Source organism: Silene latifolia, chromosome 9 (assembly GCF_048544455.1).
Source record: "Silene latifolia isolate original U9 population chromosome 9, ASM4854445v1, whole genome shotgun sequence".
Taxonomy (NCBI): domain Eukaryota; kingdom Viridiplantae; phylum Streptophyta; class Magnoliopsida; order Caryophyllales; family Caryophyllaceae; genus Silene; species Silene latifolia.
The window spans coordinates 33,754,423-33,774,031 of NC_133534.1; the positions used below are offsets into that span (position 1 = coordinate 33,754,423).

Genomic DNA, 19,609 nt, shown 5'->3' on the forward strand with positions numbered 1-19,609 from the left:
CTCGTGTAATAAATGCACGGTATATAGAATTTTTATTTTAAAATAAATTACATATATAATAGTGTCAATAATTGTTCGTATTTCTCGTCGGTATGTTTTTGTATAATTTTGAGGAAAAAAAGTTGAAACTAAAATTGATTAAGAGAATTTAGTTATGGGTTGATGAAAGTTAATTTAAAGAAAATATTTTTTATAACCTAAAACAAATGATTTCAATTTATCTCAATTTTTTTTTTTTTTGGGAAAATAAAATTGGTGATTTATATTTTTGTTTGATATGTAGGATGGGCCAAGTACTTGTCAAATAATAACATCAATAAAATATTTAATAATTGATAACTCGGTTTTCTTTAAAGATGTTAATTATAAACACCTCAAGATGAGGATCGTCATCCACAATCATATACTCTTAACAGTTTGTGATATTCGATCAGGTATATATTTCACACCTCCTTTTCTTCGTTCTTCGACCAACTAATAATCGCGAACTATTTATTAACTATCTCTGACTCGTATTGATCAACGTTTCATCCTCTAGTGGGAACGAGTGTCCCTGCTAGCTTTTACTTAGCTCCGCCAGTGGTAGAATACATGATGAATGAATGAATGCTCCTTCAATGGGAACGAGTGTCCCGCTAACTAAAAATATAGCAAAAATTTTGCTTAATTACATCATTCATCTTTTCTAAAATAACATGAGGTAAAAAATTAAAAAGTCATAAATAATCGCGTAAACAGATAGGCCAATAACAATTCTTATAATAATTCACTACTTAAAATGAAACCAGTCACCCTCCTCATAGAAATAACCATCATCATAACGGTAGTAATAGTCGTCCACCTCTCGTTCTCCGGATATTGAACGAATCAGTAGACCTCCGGAAAAGTTTAAGAGGCTTTCCTTACAAATATATGCGAAAGAGAAATCATCACTAGTATCAAGGCCATCTCCGTCGATTCCCGACTCAATAAATTGTTTATCTCTAATGTTGTACCAAAAGTATTTGCCACTAGAATTTGGTATACACAATAGTTCGTCTAATGATCCTTTTCGGTAAGCAATAGGGTGGTAAACGGATTTGGATAGGCTCATCAACTTAACCCAAGACTCCTTAACACCATATTCCTTCATAACCCATACACTATAAGTTGAATTCTTCACATCGTAACATGAAAAACGCAAACACCCATCCAGCACGCCGAGGTGATACTGATTGCGATCCGCTGACCATTGTGGAGTTGGGTTGGACTCGATTTCACATAAAAGAATATCAGACAAGAGCACATCATTAGACCATCGTTCAGCCTTGATATCAAAACAACCAATTCTCGTCAAACGACCATAACAATCTTCGAATGTCATGACAAGCAAATGGTTTTGTACAAGGACAGGAGTATCACACGATTCAGGCGTGGTCGGTTTACACTCGATAAGTTTCCATAAATTAGTGTTCAAGCTATAGACAATGACCTCCGTTACTAAAACATCATGTAAACCTCGACGGTATTGGACAAACCTAACAACTTTGAAATCGTGTGAACAATGACACATCCCATACTGAGCATAGTTATGGTGAGTGGGAACATAAAGTTTAGGGAGTACACGGTAAATACGCGTAGTTGGGTTGAGTAAGATGAGACCTTCAAGGTCACTGTATCCGCACGCAATCAAGAGGTATGATTCGCAAGAAGCCACCATTGACATAAAGGGATCTAACCACTGTGACGGTATAGGGTAAGGGCAGACCATAGAAGGAGACTGTAGAGAGTCCAGTTCAAATATACGGAAGGTTTTATTACGGCCTGGGAGGATTAAGATGCGATGATTGGCCTCGGAAAATAATTCATTGAATTTTGGGGATGAAATCTCGGTTAGAAAAGACTTGGAAACGCACTTGAGGCGAAAGAGGGATTTAGCGGGTAATTTGGGAAGTATACATGATAATATTAATGCCATGGGAAGGGTTTTCAAACATGGTTTTCGGGTTTTGAAACAGAAATCCATTGGAAAGGCTAGATTTGCTTGTTAAGGTTAGGGCGGATTTAAGGAGATGTAGAAATCTCTATTTATGAGAAATTAAAGAATAATAAAATAATAAAATATAAAAGTCATGGTAAATAGACTGATTACCGAAAAACAACTAATTTGATCCATTCCAAAAATTATTAATAAACTAGGTAGTATCCCGCGCTTCGCGCGGCTTGTTTTAAAATTTTATCATTTTAATTGAAGAAAAATAATATAATTCATTTATGATCTTTAATATTTATACTTAGAAATTAAAATAAATTAGTTTTTCACAAATTTAATTTTTTTTAGGTTTAACTTCAATGTTTTAAAATAAAATACATACAATTTTAATTATTAAAACTAATAAATTATAATTAATTATGCATGATAAACGTTTTATAAATAAATTTGTTACTTATCTAATATCATACTCTCTCTCATAGTCGCTTATTTCTTCCCTATTTTCTTTTCGAAGCTAGTCGGATTTTCTTCCCCCTTTCCATTTTTAGTAAGTTTTTTAATTGCGAAATTACCATATTGTCCTTGTCTATTTTTTCATTTTACAAAAATTGCCATTTATTAGTGGAGCTAGTTAGATTTGAATAACGCAACGATGAATATTGAGTTCTCACATTATATTATTTAATGATACATTATGTCCCGAATCAGTTAATATTTGTTCAAAATGATGTGAATATAATTTTATGCAATTTATATTTTGTTATGTATAACGTGTGAAATTTATGTATCAATTATATAACGTCCAAACTCAACTTATTCAATACTTTTGATTGTGTGCTGCAAGTGCTATATGTCAAACATATCTATAAGAAATTTACACCTTTAGTTTTTTAAACAACTATAAATTATATTATTTTTATACAATGATGTTTAATAAATTACCTGTAAATAAAATAGGTTGAATTTTCTCAAATTATTTTTTGGGGTTTTAACTTCAAAGTATTTAAAAGATAACATTTAAAATATTTAACTAAAAGTAATATTTAGTTAGTCATAATCAATATTTTATACTTGACACATACATATTTAATTGAAAATATTAAAGAAAAATGTAATGTGATGCTTTTTCATAGCGTTTATAATACTATATTACTTAATAATCATTACTTTTATTTTGATTATTTAAATGTACTCGCGATCAGTGTGTTACTGTGTACATACATACTCCTTATCACACTATTTAAACCTATCGAAATCTCACATGTATTCAATTTCTCGCAATATAATTGTTTTCATTCTCACACTATAAAAACTTATCTCTTAATAGTTTTTTTAAGTTCTATTTTTAATAAATAAAATGACTCTCCCAAATATATTTTTCTTACCGGATTTAATGATCTAAGTTTTATAACTTTCTCAAAATGTTTTTTTATGTAAATGTAAAATATCAAAATATTTCAAAAATATAATCAAAATTATACTCAATTGAAAACATTTTTCGCAATGAAAGTAATTAATAGATTTTAGAATTTTTCTCAAAATAATTTTTTTACTAAATTTAGAGTCAAATTACCGTAATTTTTTTACGTAATTTTATAATAAATTGATTAAACTATAATTAATATTTTGCTGAGATTTATACAGCATTTATTATGCTCATATTAAATGATTAGCTGTAATTAATTTTTGTCATTAAGGCTGTATAGGACACGTGGCGTATCCACAGCGTTTCAACCCAATTTTTAATATATATATATATATATATATATATATATATATATATATATATATATATATTAATAAACATAACTAATGCTAATAAATACTCCCTCCTATTCTACATAAACCTCCCTATTCATGGGGGGCACTAGAATTAAGGAGGGGAATTAAAATTAGGTAAAGTATTGTAGTGGGGTTTGGTAATTGGAGAGAGAAGGTATTGTGGGGTATTATTGTGGGTGAGGTGATTAAAATAAGTATTGTTGTGAGATAAGTTGATTAAAATAAGTATTGTTGTGGGGTAAGGTGATTAAAATAAGTATAAAACTTCTCTAAATAAGGAAATAGGGAAGGAATTGTGAATAGATGAAAAAAGAAAGAGGGAAGTTTATGTAGAATAGGAGGGAGTACTTTTTTTGATAAAATGGTTCATGAATAAAGAGTGGAGTTCAAATTACAAACTAAGGAGGGGGGTCAGGAGACAAAGGAGAGGCAATATCCTCCAAGTCAGCATTACATAAATCGATTACAAAAGGAGGTGCAATGTTCCAGCTAAAAGCACCCGCAAAGGTAGAACTATCTTTCAAGGAGAACTTTGCCAAGGAGTCAGCAACTGCACTGGCGGACCTTTTCGCGTATGTTATCGTGGAAGATGGTAAGGCCCCTAATAGTTCCCTTCAATCAGCAATAATGTTAGCAAGCGGGCAGCAAAGTAGAGCATTTCCAAACACCAGACGAACCGCATTCAAACAGTCCGAACTAAAATCATACAAACCCTCGTGGAAGTTAGCATACGTGAGTCCCTCTCTAATGGCAAGGAGTTCGCTGGCCAGAGGGCTTGGAGCCAAACGCCTAGTAGACCAACCATGCACCCAAAAGCCGTTCGAGTCTCTCACTACACATCCAATACCCACAATAGAAGAGATTCTACAAAAGGAAGTATAACATAATGCGAAAATAAATTAAGGCAGTTCAATGTAATTAAATAAATAAATATAAATTAATTATACTATATAGATGTTAATCATAGCGCTGTGTGATAGACTTAACCAAGAGAATTCAATGTAATTAAATATTATATAGTTTTGATTGAAGTATAAATATAAAGAATACCAGAATATGACGATTTTACTTAAAATAAGCATGTCCTACTTATGATATTAATTAATATAAAGATGTTAATTATGTTAATTATATAATGATAACACAATATTTTACTCGTTTTTATCCCATATTTCGTCTCTTATTTAGTCTAATTTATTACCCGACTTGTAATTATTCACTCGTTTTGAAATAAAATAGAATATTTATTGATTTTATGTTAATTTGTGGCAATCTATATTATTTGTTTGGAATTTGGTACTGCTTTTGGACGTTTCTTTTTGTAGGTACCAAATGGAGTGAAACCGAGTTGAGTAAAAGCAAATGAAACGGAGCATTGACGAGTTTAGTGTGCATGTCTAATAGTTGTTGTTCGGATGGGCTGATAAACTTGGGCCATTAACTTTTAGGGTGTGTTTGGATAGCAAAAGTAGAGGGAAAGGAAGGGGAGGGGGAAGGGGGGGAAGAGAAAGGGAGGTAAGGGAAGGGGAGGGCAAATGAAATGTGGTTGTTTGGATACAATTTCTTTCCAAATCTTGCCTATTGTGGAGAGATTATGATTTGCCTTGGTGGAGGGAAAATGAAACCCTCCAAATCTCTCCCCCTCCATTTCCCTCCACCCTTATTTGCTATCCAAACAAAGGATTTTCAATCCCCTACTCTCCCTCCCTTTCTTTTCCCTCCAAATTACTCAATCCAAACACACCCTTAATGCCACCACTATTTTCATATAAAGGTGGACCTTTCACAAAAAGACAATGCCAAGGAAAGCCCCAACATGATCCTACCAATTGAATCCATGTGAAATGCAATAGAAAAGTGACAAAGGGTGGTGCTGGGCACGTGAGATATAAGGGAAGGAGCAGCTTGATTTTTGGCGTGTGTTTTTGTTGGGCAGAGAAGAAGAGAAAGACGGAGGGCCTCCATTTTCAGATTTTTATTAGGTTTTAGGACTAATTTTCTCTCAAATTTTCTCCCTAAAAATTAGTTAGTATTAATTTAAATAATATTCAAGCTTTAATCTTTTAGTATGGAAGACTAGATCTACATTATTTGTGCACTTTTCCTCTCATTTATTGGTATTAATTTCTTCCCTCTCCTTTTCTTGTTGTTATTTAATTATTGTTATGCTTTTAATTAGTTTAATCTCTTTAATTAGTTAAAGTTTGTCTTTATTAGTCTTAGCATGCTTAGTGTTAATTTAGTCTCACTATATTAGTTAAAGTTTCAATCTTTATCACTTTATTTTGTTTAATACTATGTTTAGAATAATTATAAATGTATTTAGTTTTAGATTAGTAATGATTAGTGAGTAGTATTTTGACTAGGGTGCGATTAAAACCCTAACATGAGTTATTTATCTAATTGAGTTTCATTAAATTAGTTGTTGAGGAGAGGTTGTTGGGGTTTAAACAAAGGAATTGAATTGTTGTGTCTAATTGGGCGTAATCGTCGATTTTGACCCTTGTCCACCAACGGAAGTTGGTTAGGTTGGGATTGATTACATTACCCCTTTTTGGTCGTGTGCCGACTTTGGTTGAGCCCGGGAGGGAGAACCCAAGTGAGGTGCCTTTGTTTTTCGGTTTGAAGTTCGCCTTCGGGAGAAGGGTAGGGATGACCGGGAGTTTATCGCGGGCTTAAGCCCTTGATCTTGATGAGAGGTGAGCGGAGTGGGCCCACTTTAGCGAGCCTTGAGTCTTGAGTCGAGGGAAACCGAGTCATGAGCCCGGGAGGGAGTTGATTCGGTATCACTAGTGTCGCTGTTGGAACAAGTTAAGAGTTTGTTTGTTTGTAAGATTGGCTAGTATGGATCCATTAGTATGGGCCTAAAACTTAATTAATCAAACCGGCACTTGGGCAGTTTATTAATACGGAATTATACAAAGACGGAAAATCCGGATGAATTGAATATGTCCCATACGTGAAACAAGACACTGGTTCATGAAATAGAACCTCTTGTTTCATATTTTGTGCCTCTTCAATCTTATAAATACAAGGCCTTCATTCAATAACAAACAACCAGAAAATAAAATCTCATCAAATCAGAATAAGAAAAGGCTATAAGAAGCAGTATTGTATCCTAGAGGAATAACCCTAATAGTGGGGGATAATTTCCTTAAGGAAAGTATAATTAACGCCTTACTGCAATTTCGTTTTGATATTTTGTTCTAACAATCTTAAGGAAATTATTATGGAAAACGAATTTGCTTCTACGGTTAAGGCACAGTTACAAAGTGGCCACATCCATGGCGACTCTAAATTGGCACGATTTGATGGAACGAACTACACTCGTTGGAAGGATCGTATGATGTTTCTTCTTACCGCACTCAAGATATTCTATGTTCTTGAGTCTGATCTTTCTCCCATACCAGACCCCTTGCCAACCGATCTGGATGCAATGAAACAGAACGCAACAAACGCAAAGAAGATGAACTCGTATGTCGCGGTTACATTTCGAATTCACTTCATCGATCGTCTGTATGATTTGTACCGAAATCTGTCTTCTCCGAAGGAAATCTGGAACGCATTGGAGACGAAATACAAGAATGAAAAGCGAGGTACTGATAAATTTCTTGCTATGAAGTACTTTGAATTTTTTATTACTGATGATAAATCAACAATAATGGACCAAGTACATGAACTTCAAATTTTGGTTTCTCGCTTAAATGAACTTGAAATTAAAATTCCTGATGCACTCCAAATTGGAGCGATACTGGCAAAACTTCCGCCCTCGTGGAATGATTTTCGGAAAAAATTCTTGCATTCAAACGAGTCTACAACCATTGAGCAATTTCAGACTCATTTGCAAATTGAGGCAGAAAATCGTGTAAGAGACTCGATTTATTTGAGTTCAAAGGTTAATTATGTGGCCGAAGGATCCAAAAAGAGGGGTCAGAGTTTCTTGAAACAGAAAAATCAGAACAGTAAGTTCAAGAAGAAGGCAAAACTCGAAGATAGGGCATGTTTTCATTGTGGAAAATCAGGCCATGTTATTAAAGATTGCAAGTACAGGAACAATGGTTCCAAGAAACCGTCTGATTCAGGCACCAACAATACTTATAATGTTGAATCTACAAGTCAAGAATTGATTGCAATGGTGTCGGAAATGCATATTGGCATGATAACTGAATTGCACATGGCTGCCGTTACAACAACACCAGATTGGTGGCTCGACTCCGGCGCTACAATTCATGTATGTAACAACAAGGCTATGTTCAAGACATATGAGCCGGCAAACGAAACAGAAGAAGTATTGATGGGAAATCATGTTACAGCAAAGGTTCAAGGCAAAGGAACAGTTGAAATGAATTTCACTTCCGGAAAGAAGTTAACTTTAGTTAATGTTTTTCATGTTCCTGAATTAAGAAAAAATTTGTTGTCTGCCAATCTATTATGCAAGAAAGGCTTTAAGATAGTCTTAGAGTCCGATAAAGTTATTATTACTAAGAACGGTATGTATATAGGTAAGGGATATAGTTGTGATGGCATGTTCAAACTATCTATTAATGAAATAAATAATGTGATTGCTTATGTTGTTGAGTACTCTCCTTCCATTTGGCATTCTAGATTAGCACACATAAATTTCAGAATGTTAAAGTACATGTCAAAACATGGTTATATTGCTTGTCTTGGAAATTTTCCTCAAAAATGTGAAATTTGTGTTCAAGCAAAAATGACTAAGAAACCTTTCACTAAAGTTGAAAGAAATTCTGAAATTTTGGATTTAATACACAGTGATATTTGTGAATTTAATGGTGTATTATCTAGAGGAGGAAAACGTTACTTTATTACATTCATCGATGATTCTTCTCGTTTCACTTATGTGTATCTTTTAAGAACTAAAGATGAAGCACCCGAAAAATTCAAAGAATTTAAAGCTTTGGTTGAGAATCAAAAGGAAAAGAAGATTAAAATTCTTCGTAGTGATAGAGGAGGTGAGTACTTCCCTACATCCTTTGATAAATATTGTGAAGACAATGGTTTGATACATCAAAGGACCGCGCCTTATAGCCCTCAAATGAACGGAGTGGCAGAAAGGAAAAATCGAACTTATATCGATATGGTTAATTCTATGTTATTAAATGCGAGTTTGCCTCCGTCCTTATGGGGAGAAGCACTGAAAACAGCTTGTCATGTAGGAAATCGGATTCCAACTAAAAAGACTCATAAAGCCCCTTATGAGTTTTGGTATGGTCGAAAACCCAACTTAAATTATTTTCGGGTTTGGGGATGCATAGCTTACTACAAAATTATCGACCGAAATTTGCAAAAGCTTGGACCGAGAGGAAAAAGGGGTGTTTTTGTTGGCTATGCAGAAAATTCTAAAGCATATAGGATTTTAGACTTGGAGACAAATGTTATCATTGACTCAATTCACGTTGATTTCTTTGAAAATAAATTTGTCAAGGATCCAATTTCAAATGAGCAGCATGTCTCTAATGATCACAATAGTGGTCTAACTAGTGGAGTCCATAATAATCAAAACAATGATGGTATAGAAAATGACCGTATCAATAAAAGAAAACTTGTAGAAGTACAAGTTGAACAACGGAGAAGTCAACGTCCGAAGAAGCCAAAAACATTTGGAAGTGACTTTATTCAAATGACCTCCGTCGCCTACCTTGTTGAGGGTAACAGGGACAAAGTCTTGAACCTAGTTCCAATTGTTTTAAATATTGAGAATGATCCTACAACATTTCAGGAAGCCATGACTTCGAGAGATGCACCATTTTGGAAAGAGGCCATTAATGATGAGTATGAATCATTAGTGTGTAATGGTACTTGGATTTTATCCGACTTACCTCATGGCTCAAAAGCCATCAAGAACAAATGGGTGTTTAGAAAGAAATACAATACAGATGGAACGATCCAAACATTTAAAGCAAGATTAGTTGCTAAAGGATTTACGCAAAAAGAAGGTATTGATTATTTTGATACGTACGCCTTGGTGGCAAGACTTTCCTCAATACGTACATTAGTATCTCTCGCATCTATATACGATTTACATATACATCAAATGGATGTAAAAACGGCCTTCTTGAATGGTGATCTAAATGAAGAGATATACATGGAACAACCAGAAGGGTTTGTACTTGAAGGAAATTCACATAAAGTGTGTAAGTTGGTAAAATCGCTTTACGGCTTAAAGCAAGCACCAAAGCAGTGGCATGAGAAATTTGATAAGGCCATTTTAAGTAATGGGTTCAAACATAACAATGCCGATAAATGTATATACACTAAGAGTACTAAAAAATATACAGTAATTATTAGTCTTTATGTTGATGATTTCCGATATTTGGTACTAATATGATTGGTATACAAGAAACAAAGAATTACCTAACTTCTGTTTTCCAAATGAAAGATCTGAATGAAGTTGATACCATATTGGGTATAAAGGTGATCAGACATGATACGGGTTATATTTTGAATCAAACTCATTATATTAAGAAATTGTTGGAGAAATTCCGACACCTTGGAATAAAGGAAACAAACTCTCCGTTTGATTCAAGTGTAAAACTACCGGATCAATGTGATAGAATAATTGGACAATTAGAATATGCTAGTGCAATTGGCAGCTTGATGTACGCCATGCATTGCACTAGGCCGGATATAGCATATTCAGTTGGAAAATTGTCTAGATATACTTGCAGACCCGGCAAAGAACATTGGAAAGCTATTACTAGAGTTCTTGGATACCTTAAAAGCACTATGAATTATGGTCTAGTATATAGTAAGCATCCTTCTACTCTAGAAGGATATTGTGATGCTAGTTGGATAACTAGTATGAATGACAATAAATCTACAACGGGTTGGATTTTTAGTCTTGGAGGTGGTGCCATAAGTTGGGCATCCAAGAAGCAAACAATTATTGCGCATTCAACCATGGAAGCTGAATTCATAGCCTTTGGCGGTGGTAAGGAAGCGAGAATGGCTAAGAAATTTATTGCTTGATATAGAGTTGTGGCCACAACCAATGCCACCATTTCCTTATCTTTGCGACAGTCAATCTACAATGTGTAAAGCTTATAATAACGTATACAATGGTAAATCTAGACATATTGGTCTAAGGCATGCCTATATACGAGAATTAATTACTAGTGGAGTGATCACAATTGTATACGTAAAAAACTAACAGTAATATAGCAGATCCACTTACTAAGCCATTACCAAGAGATTTAGTAAGTTCAACCGCTATAGAAATGGGGCTTATACCCGTTTAATGAAACCAACAATGGGAACCCAACTATGAATTAGAATGACAAATTCAGGTTCAATGGGTAATAACAAGTTGTTGTAATGTTTCTAGGTGTCACCTACAAAGCCTCGGAAAATAATAAGAAAGTGGAAAGGTGACGACTGTTACGATAGTAGGATGAGCGAATGCTCTTAATGAAGTTATGATGAAAGTAACAGCATCTGATATAACTTCACCTATATGAACATAAAAGTGGTGCCGCTTTAGCAACAAGATGACGGGAATTTTGTTGTAAATGTTCACGAAATGGATACAGCGGCGCATGGCCATATACGCGCTGATACATTTAAGCCTATAACTATTAAAGTATTATGTGCACTATGTCTCATTCTGACTTTGCAAGTCTTGGTTCAATCTTCGGACACCGAAAACTTCGTTAGAAACTTTGACATAGTTGCTAAGTGGAAGTTCAAATCGAGAGATACTTTCATAACGCATAATGCTTCACAAGTGATGAGTGATTACCGACAAAACTCACAAACTAGTGGGGGATTGTTGGAACAAGTTAAGAGTTTGTTTGTTTGTAAGATTGGCTAGTATGGATCCATTAGTATGGGCCTAAAACTTAATTAATCAAACCGGCACTTGGGCAGTTTATTAATACGGAATTATACAAAGACGGAAAATCCGGATGAATTGAATATGTCCCATACGTGAAACAAGACACTGGTTCATGAAATAGAACCTCTTGTTTCATATTTTGTGCCTCTTCAATCTTATAAATACAAGGCCTTCATTCAATAACAAACAACCAGAAAATAAAATCTCATCAAATCAGAATAAGAAAAGGCTATAAGAAGCAGTATTGTATCCTAGAGGAATAACCCTAATAGTGGGGGATAATTTCCTTAAGGAAAGTATAATTAACGCCTTACTGCAATTTCGTTTTGATATTTTGTTCTAACAGTCCCACCATGAGCCCGGGAGGGAGTTGGTGGGCGAATTAGAGGCGTCTCCACCCAATAAACTTAGGGGGCGTTTGGTACGGGAAAGGGTAAGAGAATGAAATCAAGAAAGGGTAAGAGAGGGAAATGAATGGGATCACCCATATTATACTTGGGTGTTTGGTTGACAATTAGAGGAAAAGGGAATTAAAAGCCAACATCCACCACCTCCACCACCATTACCCACCACCTGCCACCATTATCTACACCGACACCACCATAAGTAGCGGTGCCGACGATCTTCCTCACGGTACCCCACGGCGAACCTAATCACCGCGCCTCACGCCCTCAACAAACACCACAATCCCGACCCCAAATACCTTATTCATTCTAAAAAATCCACCACAACCCTTCGAAAACCCCTCCCCCACCCTTTAAAACACCAGATCTAGTGTGGCCGGCGTCGGGCGGTTGCAGCGGTGTGGCCGAGGAAGGTGTTGGTGGTGGTTGGTGGGGTGGGAGAGTTACTGAATGTGTTCGTGTGGTGTTTAGTGGTTGAGGATATGGGGTAGCGTGGACAGGCGGCGTCGCTGGTGGTGGTTGTGTCGGCGTCCCTGGTGGTGGTTGTGTCGGTGTGGTGGGTGTAGGGTGTAGGTGTCAGTGGTTGACGGTGTGAGAGGGTGTGGTGGGTGTTGGTGGGAGTGGTGGAAATAGGGAATAGGAGGAAGAAGGGATTATGGGGTTATGGGCTTACCCAAGGGGGGAAGGGGTAAGGATGAGAATGGTTTTGGGGGTAAGGGGGGGTATGGGTTACCCTTTCTTTGTGTCAAACAAACAACAACAAAAGGAATCAACCATTTTTATTCTCTTTCCCTTTCCTTATTCCCCCCAACCAAACGCCCCCTTACCCCTTAACAACTAGTTGAAGGAACTCATGATTTATTACGAATGTCGGTGGTTTAGTCGTACCCTAGGCCTTAATTAATTTGAGTAAATCGTATTTAATAGCTTGCTTTATCATTTTATAGCTTAATTAGTTTAATTTATTTCTTGTTATTTAGTTTAGTCCTTTAGATAATAAATTCATCCTTATTTTATCCGACTTAGCTAAGCATAAGAATTTAGACAAGTAGTAATCACCCTTGCTTCTTGTGGTTCGACCTCGACTACCCTACTACATTAGTTGAGTTAATTATTTGATTGGGGGAGTGCGACAAACCTCACTATCATATAACATACTAAGTCTGTTATATTTTGAAAACTATTAAAAGGTAAATAAATCAAGGTAGATTTGCAAATAATAAAAGTAATTCTGTTAGTAGTAAAAAGAATTTTAGTAACATTGGATATTAGCAGCGAGTTGGGTAGTGAAAGTAATAAAAGTAACAGCGAAAGTAGTAAAATTATCAATATAAATACGGCACTAGTGAAAGTAACAATAATTACGGCGGGAATAGTGAAAGTAACAGTAGTAATAACGAATGTAATAAAAGTAATAATACTAACCACAAAAGAAAGTATATATGAACAACTAGCTAACTAACCAATTTAAGTAAAATATTAATAGCAAAGACAAAATATAATATAAGTACTTAAGTAGGTTATGTTTTGGAAATTATGTAAAGAGAAATAAATCAGAATTGTTTCAAAAGATACAATATTCCATAATATGTTTATAAAATTAGATAATCAACTGATTTAAATTTAAATTTCAAAAGATACAATATTCCATAATCTGTTTATTTCATAAATTAGATAATCAACTGATTTAAAAATTAAATTTAATAAATTATAGCTGTAAGATTAGATGTAGCAAATATGATAGTACACTCATATGACTAATAAAGTTAACATTAATACCAGTGGGATTAGTGAAAATAATAGGAACAATGGATATAGTGAAAGCCTAAAAGTAATAGTAAATTCTTGGGTCCAGGGTTGGTTCATTTGCCCTAAACCCATTCATTTATGAAGTTCTTGCTATAAGAGAAGGGTTACGGTTTGCTAGTCATAGTGAGATCAATTTTTTGATTGCTTCAGATTGTTATAATGTTGTGAATGCTTTCTTGAGGAGAGATCCTCCTTGTGGATGTTAACATTATTATTGAGTGTAGGGAACAAATTGAGAACTTACCCCTTTTGAAGATACTCTTTGAAAAGAGAACGGCGAAGAAGGTTGAGGAAGCCACTGCAAAGAACACTCTTAAGGATACTCACACTTGTAATGAAAATTTTATTTGAGATTTTGCTCCATCTTTTGTAATCGAAACATGTATGATAGATTTTATTTTGACCTCCGCGCCACTTCCCCCACCTGTCCCCCCGATGTTCTCGGAATTCTCTTTTCTGTAATTTAATATGCACGCCTTTTCTCCAAAAAAAAAATTAGCATTATTAAATGTGGGAGTAATGGAAAAAAACGATAATGACGGGGGAGTAGTGACAGTAATACTAGACCCAACAAATGTAATGGAAAATAACAGTAGGAATAACGGATAAAGTTTAAAAAATTAGCTAACAGTTTGATTTAAGAAAAAAAAATATTTATTTAAGAATGAGTTTGATAAAATTAACGGGAATTAATATAGCTGTAAAAATAGCCCGAGTATTCAAAAGAACTACAATAATCGGAGGAGTAGTGAATATATAATAGTATTAACATGATATTTCGTGAAGATAATAATACTAACATAGCGGGGGAGTGGATGTGTCTCATAATTTTTTGATAAATTCTTTCAGTATAAATGGATGTGTCTCATATATTTTTGATAAATTCTACATTTTAGTACGAGTTAAGAAAGTCTAACATACTTTTATTTCCTATAGAATAAAATTTGACGATAAATAAATGTAGCCCGGACGATGCCGGACACCAAACGATCTAATATCGAACGCGATATAGATTAATTACAATATATCTTCATATTTGATAAACGTCATTGAATACTACAGAAGTACAGAGTAATAGATTATTTTTTGCAATTCATGCTCGGCTCAAGATCGGTCAAACTGAGCTGGAGCTTGGGCTCAAGCAAAGCTAGCCCAGAGGATCATCATAGAAGTACTACTAATTGAACCGGCAAAGGATTAATGCTCAAGGCAAGTGAAGTAACTTGTTCACCAAAAGTAAGCCCAGAAAAGAAAATGGTGCATCTATGAATCTCTAGCAGGACCTTTCTTCGCTGCCTCAGCTACTGCTTTCTCCGCTTCAATCTCCGCAACAATGGCATCGATTTCAGCCTCCTCCAATTGGTGCAAACCTTCCTTTGTCATCACTGCAACTTCCAAATTCTTTACTCCACTTTCAACCACCTTAAAATAATTTGCATAAAACAGTTACCAGAGTGAATATCCACAAATACTCATAATCAGATAAACAAGTTTCACAACATAAAATACTCGAAACTGAACGACTTACTTCAAGTAATGCACGAATTGCTAGCTTCACAGTTTCTTTGTAGTTTTTTTCCAAAAATTCTCTAATTGAATTGGAGTTTCTTCCAGTTGCATTAGCTTTCCAGTCTGAAAACGTGCCAGATGGATCTGTCTGGTATAGAGCCGGCACATTGGTAAATGGGTCAAAGCTCGCGATCAAGGTTGAGAGACCAAATGGTCTAACACCACCACTCTGTGTGTACTTCTGTTGAAGGCCAGCAATGTAACGAGTAATATACTCAACTGTCACTGGATCTTCCAAGGTAAGCCGGTGGCTTTGACATTCCACGCGTGCCTTGTTTATAAGAACACGGGCATCAGCTTTGAGCCCAGCACAGGCTAGCGCAATATGGTTGTCAAGGTTTACAATTTTTTTTACCGACCTGAAATACAAAATGAGTAACGCTTAGTTTTAATACAATTTCCTTCCAAATCCTTATTTTGTGTTAAAAGGATTTTAATGTTCATCGTAGAAACTAAAATGGAACCTCTACCGTACGTTTGACACTATGTGCTCATCCCCATCTCTTTTTTTAGTGCAAATTTACTCCATCAGTTATAACTTGTGCAAATAAGCCCCACACAAGATTTTCTCGTCAATTTCTCGCAGGAGAAAAATAACTGATGGAGTGAATTTGCACTAAAAGAAAGAGAAAGGCTAATTTACACATAATGTCAAACGTATGGGGCTTATTTGACATTTCCCGGCTACCAAAACAAGGAAAATTGATCTCATCTCTCTTGCTTTCTATCTCGACTACAAAGATAGGACAGTTGACACACAATCTCTTTCTAGAAAGCAAAATAAAAAAATGCAGAGTGTCTATGGAATCAAACAAAATGTAAACAAACAACAAAAGAAAAATCGTAACTTGCGCATGACTACACCATCAAATAAAATGTAAACAAACAACAAAACAAAACCCTAAAATCAAATACAAAAACAATCATAAAATGTAAACAAACCAAATCAAAACAAAACCCTAGAAAATCAAAAAAACAAACCTAGAATCCTCAAGTTTAGTAGTGGATTTCTTCTCAAGACCAAGAACAACGGTATCGGTACCGCAAACGCCGACAGCAGCGTTACCTTTACGAACAGCTTCATGAGCGTATTCGACTTGAAAGAGCTTGCCGCCAGGTGAGAAGACAGTGATAGCTCTATCGTATCCCGCCATTGTTGTTGATTTCTGGAGGTTTTTATCTTTAATTTATCTCTCTTGTTTGGATTAAAGTTGAGTAAATTGGGTGAAAGAAAGGTATATATGAACACAAATTAGACGACTGTTTGTGTTTACTTCGACTTGGGCAAAAAGACATTGAGCCTTTAAGCACTTCCGTTTACTATCTGGCTATTTACATAAACTAGTTTAAAACTTGTGCAAAGTTGCACGGGTACATAAAAAATCATTTAAAATTTGACTAATAAATTTAAAGCAAAATTAATATTTTTATATTCAATTTAAACCCCTTACTTTAGAAAATATCTTCATCATTTTTGTCGATTCTTTTGAATCCAACTTTATCATATGTTTACCCAATGTCTTCGGCGGTTAATTATACCAATAAAGATTCTTAAGACAGCAAAATCAATGGTTTTGACGATTTTTGTAACCCGTCCAAAAGCAGCAATCATGCATTATAATTAAAACTAGTTTTAAACCCGTGCAAAAAATGCACGGGTCGTAATAACAGATGTTATTATTGATACATGATCATATAAATGAGTGTTATTAAATGTGCAATGCTGTAAGCCCGTAACATTATAAATAAGTCCATAATTCAAGATTTGACGTAATATAATTTCATAATTTTAGTAGCGGTCTTCATTCTGATGACATAATACGGTTTTTCATCATTAACGTAACTAACCAACATATAACGTACGTATAATTAAAGAAAAAAAAACAGTTTTCATCTACGACAATGGTTTTCATCATTAATGTAATTAAAATAATCGATTCAATCTATCAGTCGCTGCTTCAAACCACTATCACGAGGATATCACCCTGGTTGGGGCTCGGGGACATTGCACGTAAGTTCTATATGTGAGTAGTATCTTTTTTTTCAAAATGTGTTTTTCCAAAGCATGAGTCTAATATCTCCCTGGCTCACTACCACCGTCACCTCCATCTTCTCTACAACTCCTCTAAGATATTAAATAAAAATGAAAATCCGTCCAATCTCAATTTCATCTTATCCCCTCATTCTCACTTGGAGACCTCTTTCTATTCCCTTCAAATTCCGATTGAAAAATCTCTCACATCAAATCTGCCCTCAAAATTTACTTCACACCTCATATAACGACATTTGCAGTCAATTATCGAAATTATATGTATGATACAAAAAGATCGATCTTTATGTATTTCCGACTATTGATTTCTTTTTCTTCCATGCAGTATTGTTATTTTTTTTTTACAGCTAGTAATTCACTGTTTTTCCTTTTTTTTGTTTTTTTTCACTATTTTTCAATTATTATGAATAATTATGATGTCTTTCAGACCTTTTTAAAAAAGTTATTTAAATATTGTTGTCTTTAATTATTTTTGTTTTTTAAGTATTTTTCCATATGTTCATCTCATTCAAATTTAAAAGATTTGACTTTTAACATGCTAATTAAAGTGAATAATCGGAAGAACTTCTTGTAAGGCCCTGTTCTTTTGGACTGAAATTGTCTGAACTGAACTGAACTTAATGGAGCTGAACTGAACTTAATGGAGCTGAACTGAACTGAACTGAACTGAAATAATAATAATAAAAAGATTATATTAATAATAATAATAATAGTAATAATAATAATAATAAATATTATAATAAAAATAATACCAATAATAATAATAAATATTATTATAATATTATTCATTAATAATAATAATATATTAATATAATCTAATAATAATAATCTAATAAGATATATAAAAAATAAAATATTAATATAATAATAAATATAGTAATAATAATAATAATATATTAGTAATATAAATGATAACATTATTAATAATAATAACTAAAAAATAAATAATATAATAATAATAATAGGTCTAATATAATAACTTATTAACATAATAATATTAAATATAATAATAATAATAAATATGTGATTAATAATATTAATAATAATGAGTACATTAATAAAATAATAAATAATAACTTATTAATATAATAATATTAAATATAATATTAATAATAATAAATATGTTATGAATAATATTAATAATAATAAATATATTAATAAAATAATAAATATAATAATAATAAAAAAATGATAATGATAATAATAATAATAATAATAATAATAATAAATGTATTAAATATAAATATAATAATATAAACAATACGAATTAATTATTAATAAATATAATAGTAATAATATAAATATAAAAATAATTAATAATAATAATAATAACAACAGTAAATACATTAATATAAAAATAATAATAATGATATCAATAAGAATAATAATAGTAATGTTGAAATAAACTAATATGAATCGAATCGAACTTAATCGAACTTAATCGAATCGAACTAGTGAATCGAATCGAATCGAATCGAATCGAATCAATTGAGCTGAATCGAATCGAATCGAATGAATGGAGCTGAATCGAATCGAATCGAACTTATTAGAACTGAAATTAAGTCCAAAAGAACAGGGCCTAAGTAGGGTACGAAACTTATATTTCCTCCTTTTTATATTTCTTTGCATTTATTTTAAACTGTATATTTTTTTCGATTTGGAACGGGAACTTTTTCAAATCTACTTGTATTATACTGGTTATGTTATATTTAGTTTTTTTATATTTGCTTTCATTTATTTGAAAGTTTATATATTTTCGATTTAAAAAAAAAACTCTCTTACGGAGTAATCTATTTTCTACGAATTTTTTTTATCTAACTCTACTATATTGTTTATGTACGAAAATTTAAAAAAATGACATATCAATTTATTTTGTTGTTAAAATGTTAAGAAATAATATACTTTGTATTTATGATGTTGGAATATAATAGTTATACTGATTTTTTTTCATTTACACAATGAATTTAACTACTCATTCCAGATGATTAGTAAATATACATTGTTCACATTTTATTTGTTCAGGTTAGAAGTAGGAGGACGATTATTTAAAATTTTTATTAATTTTTCGTAATTGTAATTTATTAATGTGTAATTGTATAATGTATTATTTTGTGTAAATGTAATCTTAAGTAAATAAAATTAAGATGGTAAAGAATAGTGTAATTAAT

The 19,609-nt window shown here is 33.2% G+C and overlaps 3 protein-coding genes across 3 annotated transcripts; 1 reads left to right on the forward strand and 2 right to left on the reverse strand.

Annotated features, from left to right (window-relative positions):
- Positions 1-769: 769 nt before the first annotated feature.
- On the reverse strand, positions 770-1,699 carry LOC141600832 (F-box protein CPR1-like). Its single transcript, XM_074421086.1, has one exon. The coding sequence runs from the start codon at positions 1,697-1,699 to the stop codon at positions 770-772; it is 930 nt and encodes a 309-aa protein (XP_074277187.1).
- Positions 1,700-10,099: 8,400 nt separating this feature from the next.
- On the forward strand, positions 10,100-10,744 carry LOC141600833 (secreted RxLR effector protein 161-like). The gene has a single exon (XM_074421088.1). It carries the CDS (start codon positions 10,100-10,102, stop codon positions 10,742-10,744), a length of 645 nt encoding a protein of 214 aa, XP_074277189.1.
- A 4,165-nt stretch (positions 10,745-14,909) lies between these two features.
- On the reverse strand, positions 14,910-16,669 carry LOC141602580 (proteasome subunit alpha type-7-like). The gene is made up of 3 exons (XM_074422788.1): positions 16,373-16,669; positions 15,351-15,750; positions 14,910-15,244 (listed from the first exon to the last, which is right to left on the reverse strand). The coding sequence occupies exons 1-3, from the start codon at positions 16,543-16,545 to the stop codon at positions 15,086-15,088; spliced, it is 732 nt and encodes a 243-aa protein (XP_074278889.1). The 5' UTR covers positions 16,546-16,669; the 3' UTR covers positions 14,910-15,085.
- Between the last annotated feature and the right edge of the window lie 2,940 nt (positions 16,670-19,609).

Excerpts from the sequence above, each read along its gene's own strand:
- LOC141600832 (XM_074421086.1), bottom strand. The coding sequence starts at position 1,699 with ATGGTGGCTTCTTGCGAATCATACCTCTTGATTGCGTGCGGATACAGT.
- LOC141600833 (XM_074421088.1), top strand. The coding sequence starts at position 10,100 with ATGATTGGTATACAAGAAACAAAGAATTACCTAACTTCTGTTTTCCAA.
- LOC141602580 (XM_074422788.1), bottom strand. The coding sequence starts at position 16,545 with ATGGCGGGATACGATAGAGCTATCACTGTCTTCTCACCTGGCGGCAAG. Across the intron at positions 15,751-16,372 it reads ACTAAACTTGAGGATTCTAG|GTCGGTAAAAAAAATTGTAA; the intron begins GTTTGTTTTTTT and ends TTTGTATTTCAG. Across the intron at positions 15,245-15,350 it reads CAATTCGTGCATTACTTGAA|GTGGTTGAAAGTGGAGTAAA; the intron begins GTAAGTCGTTCA and ends AATTATTTTAAG.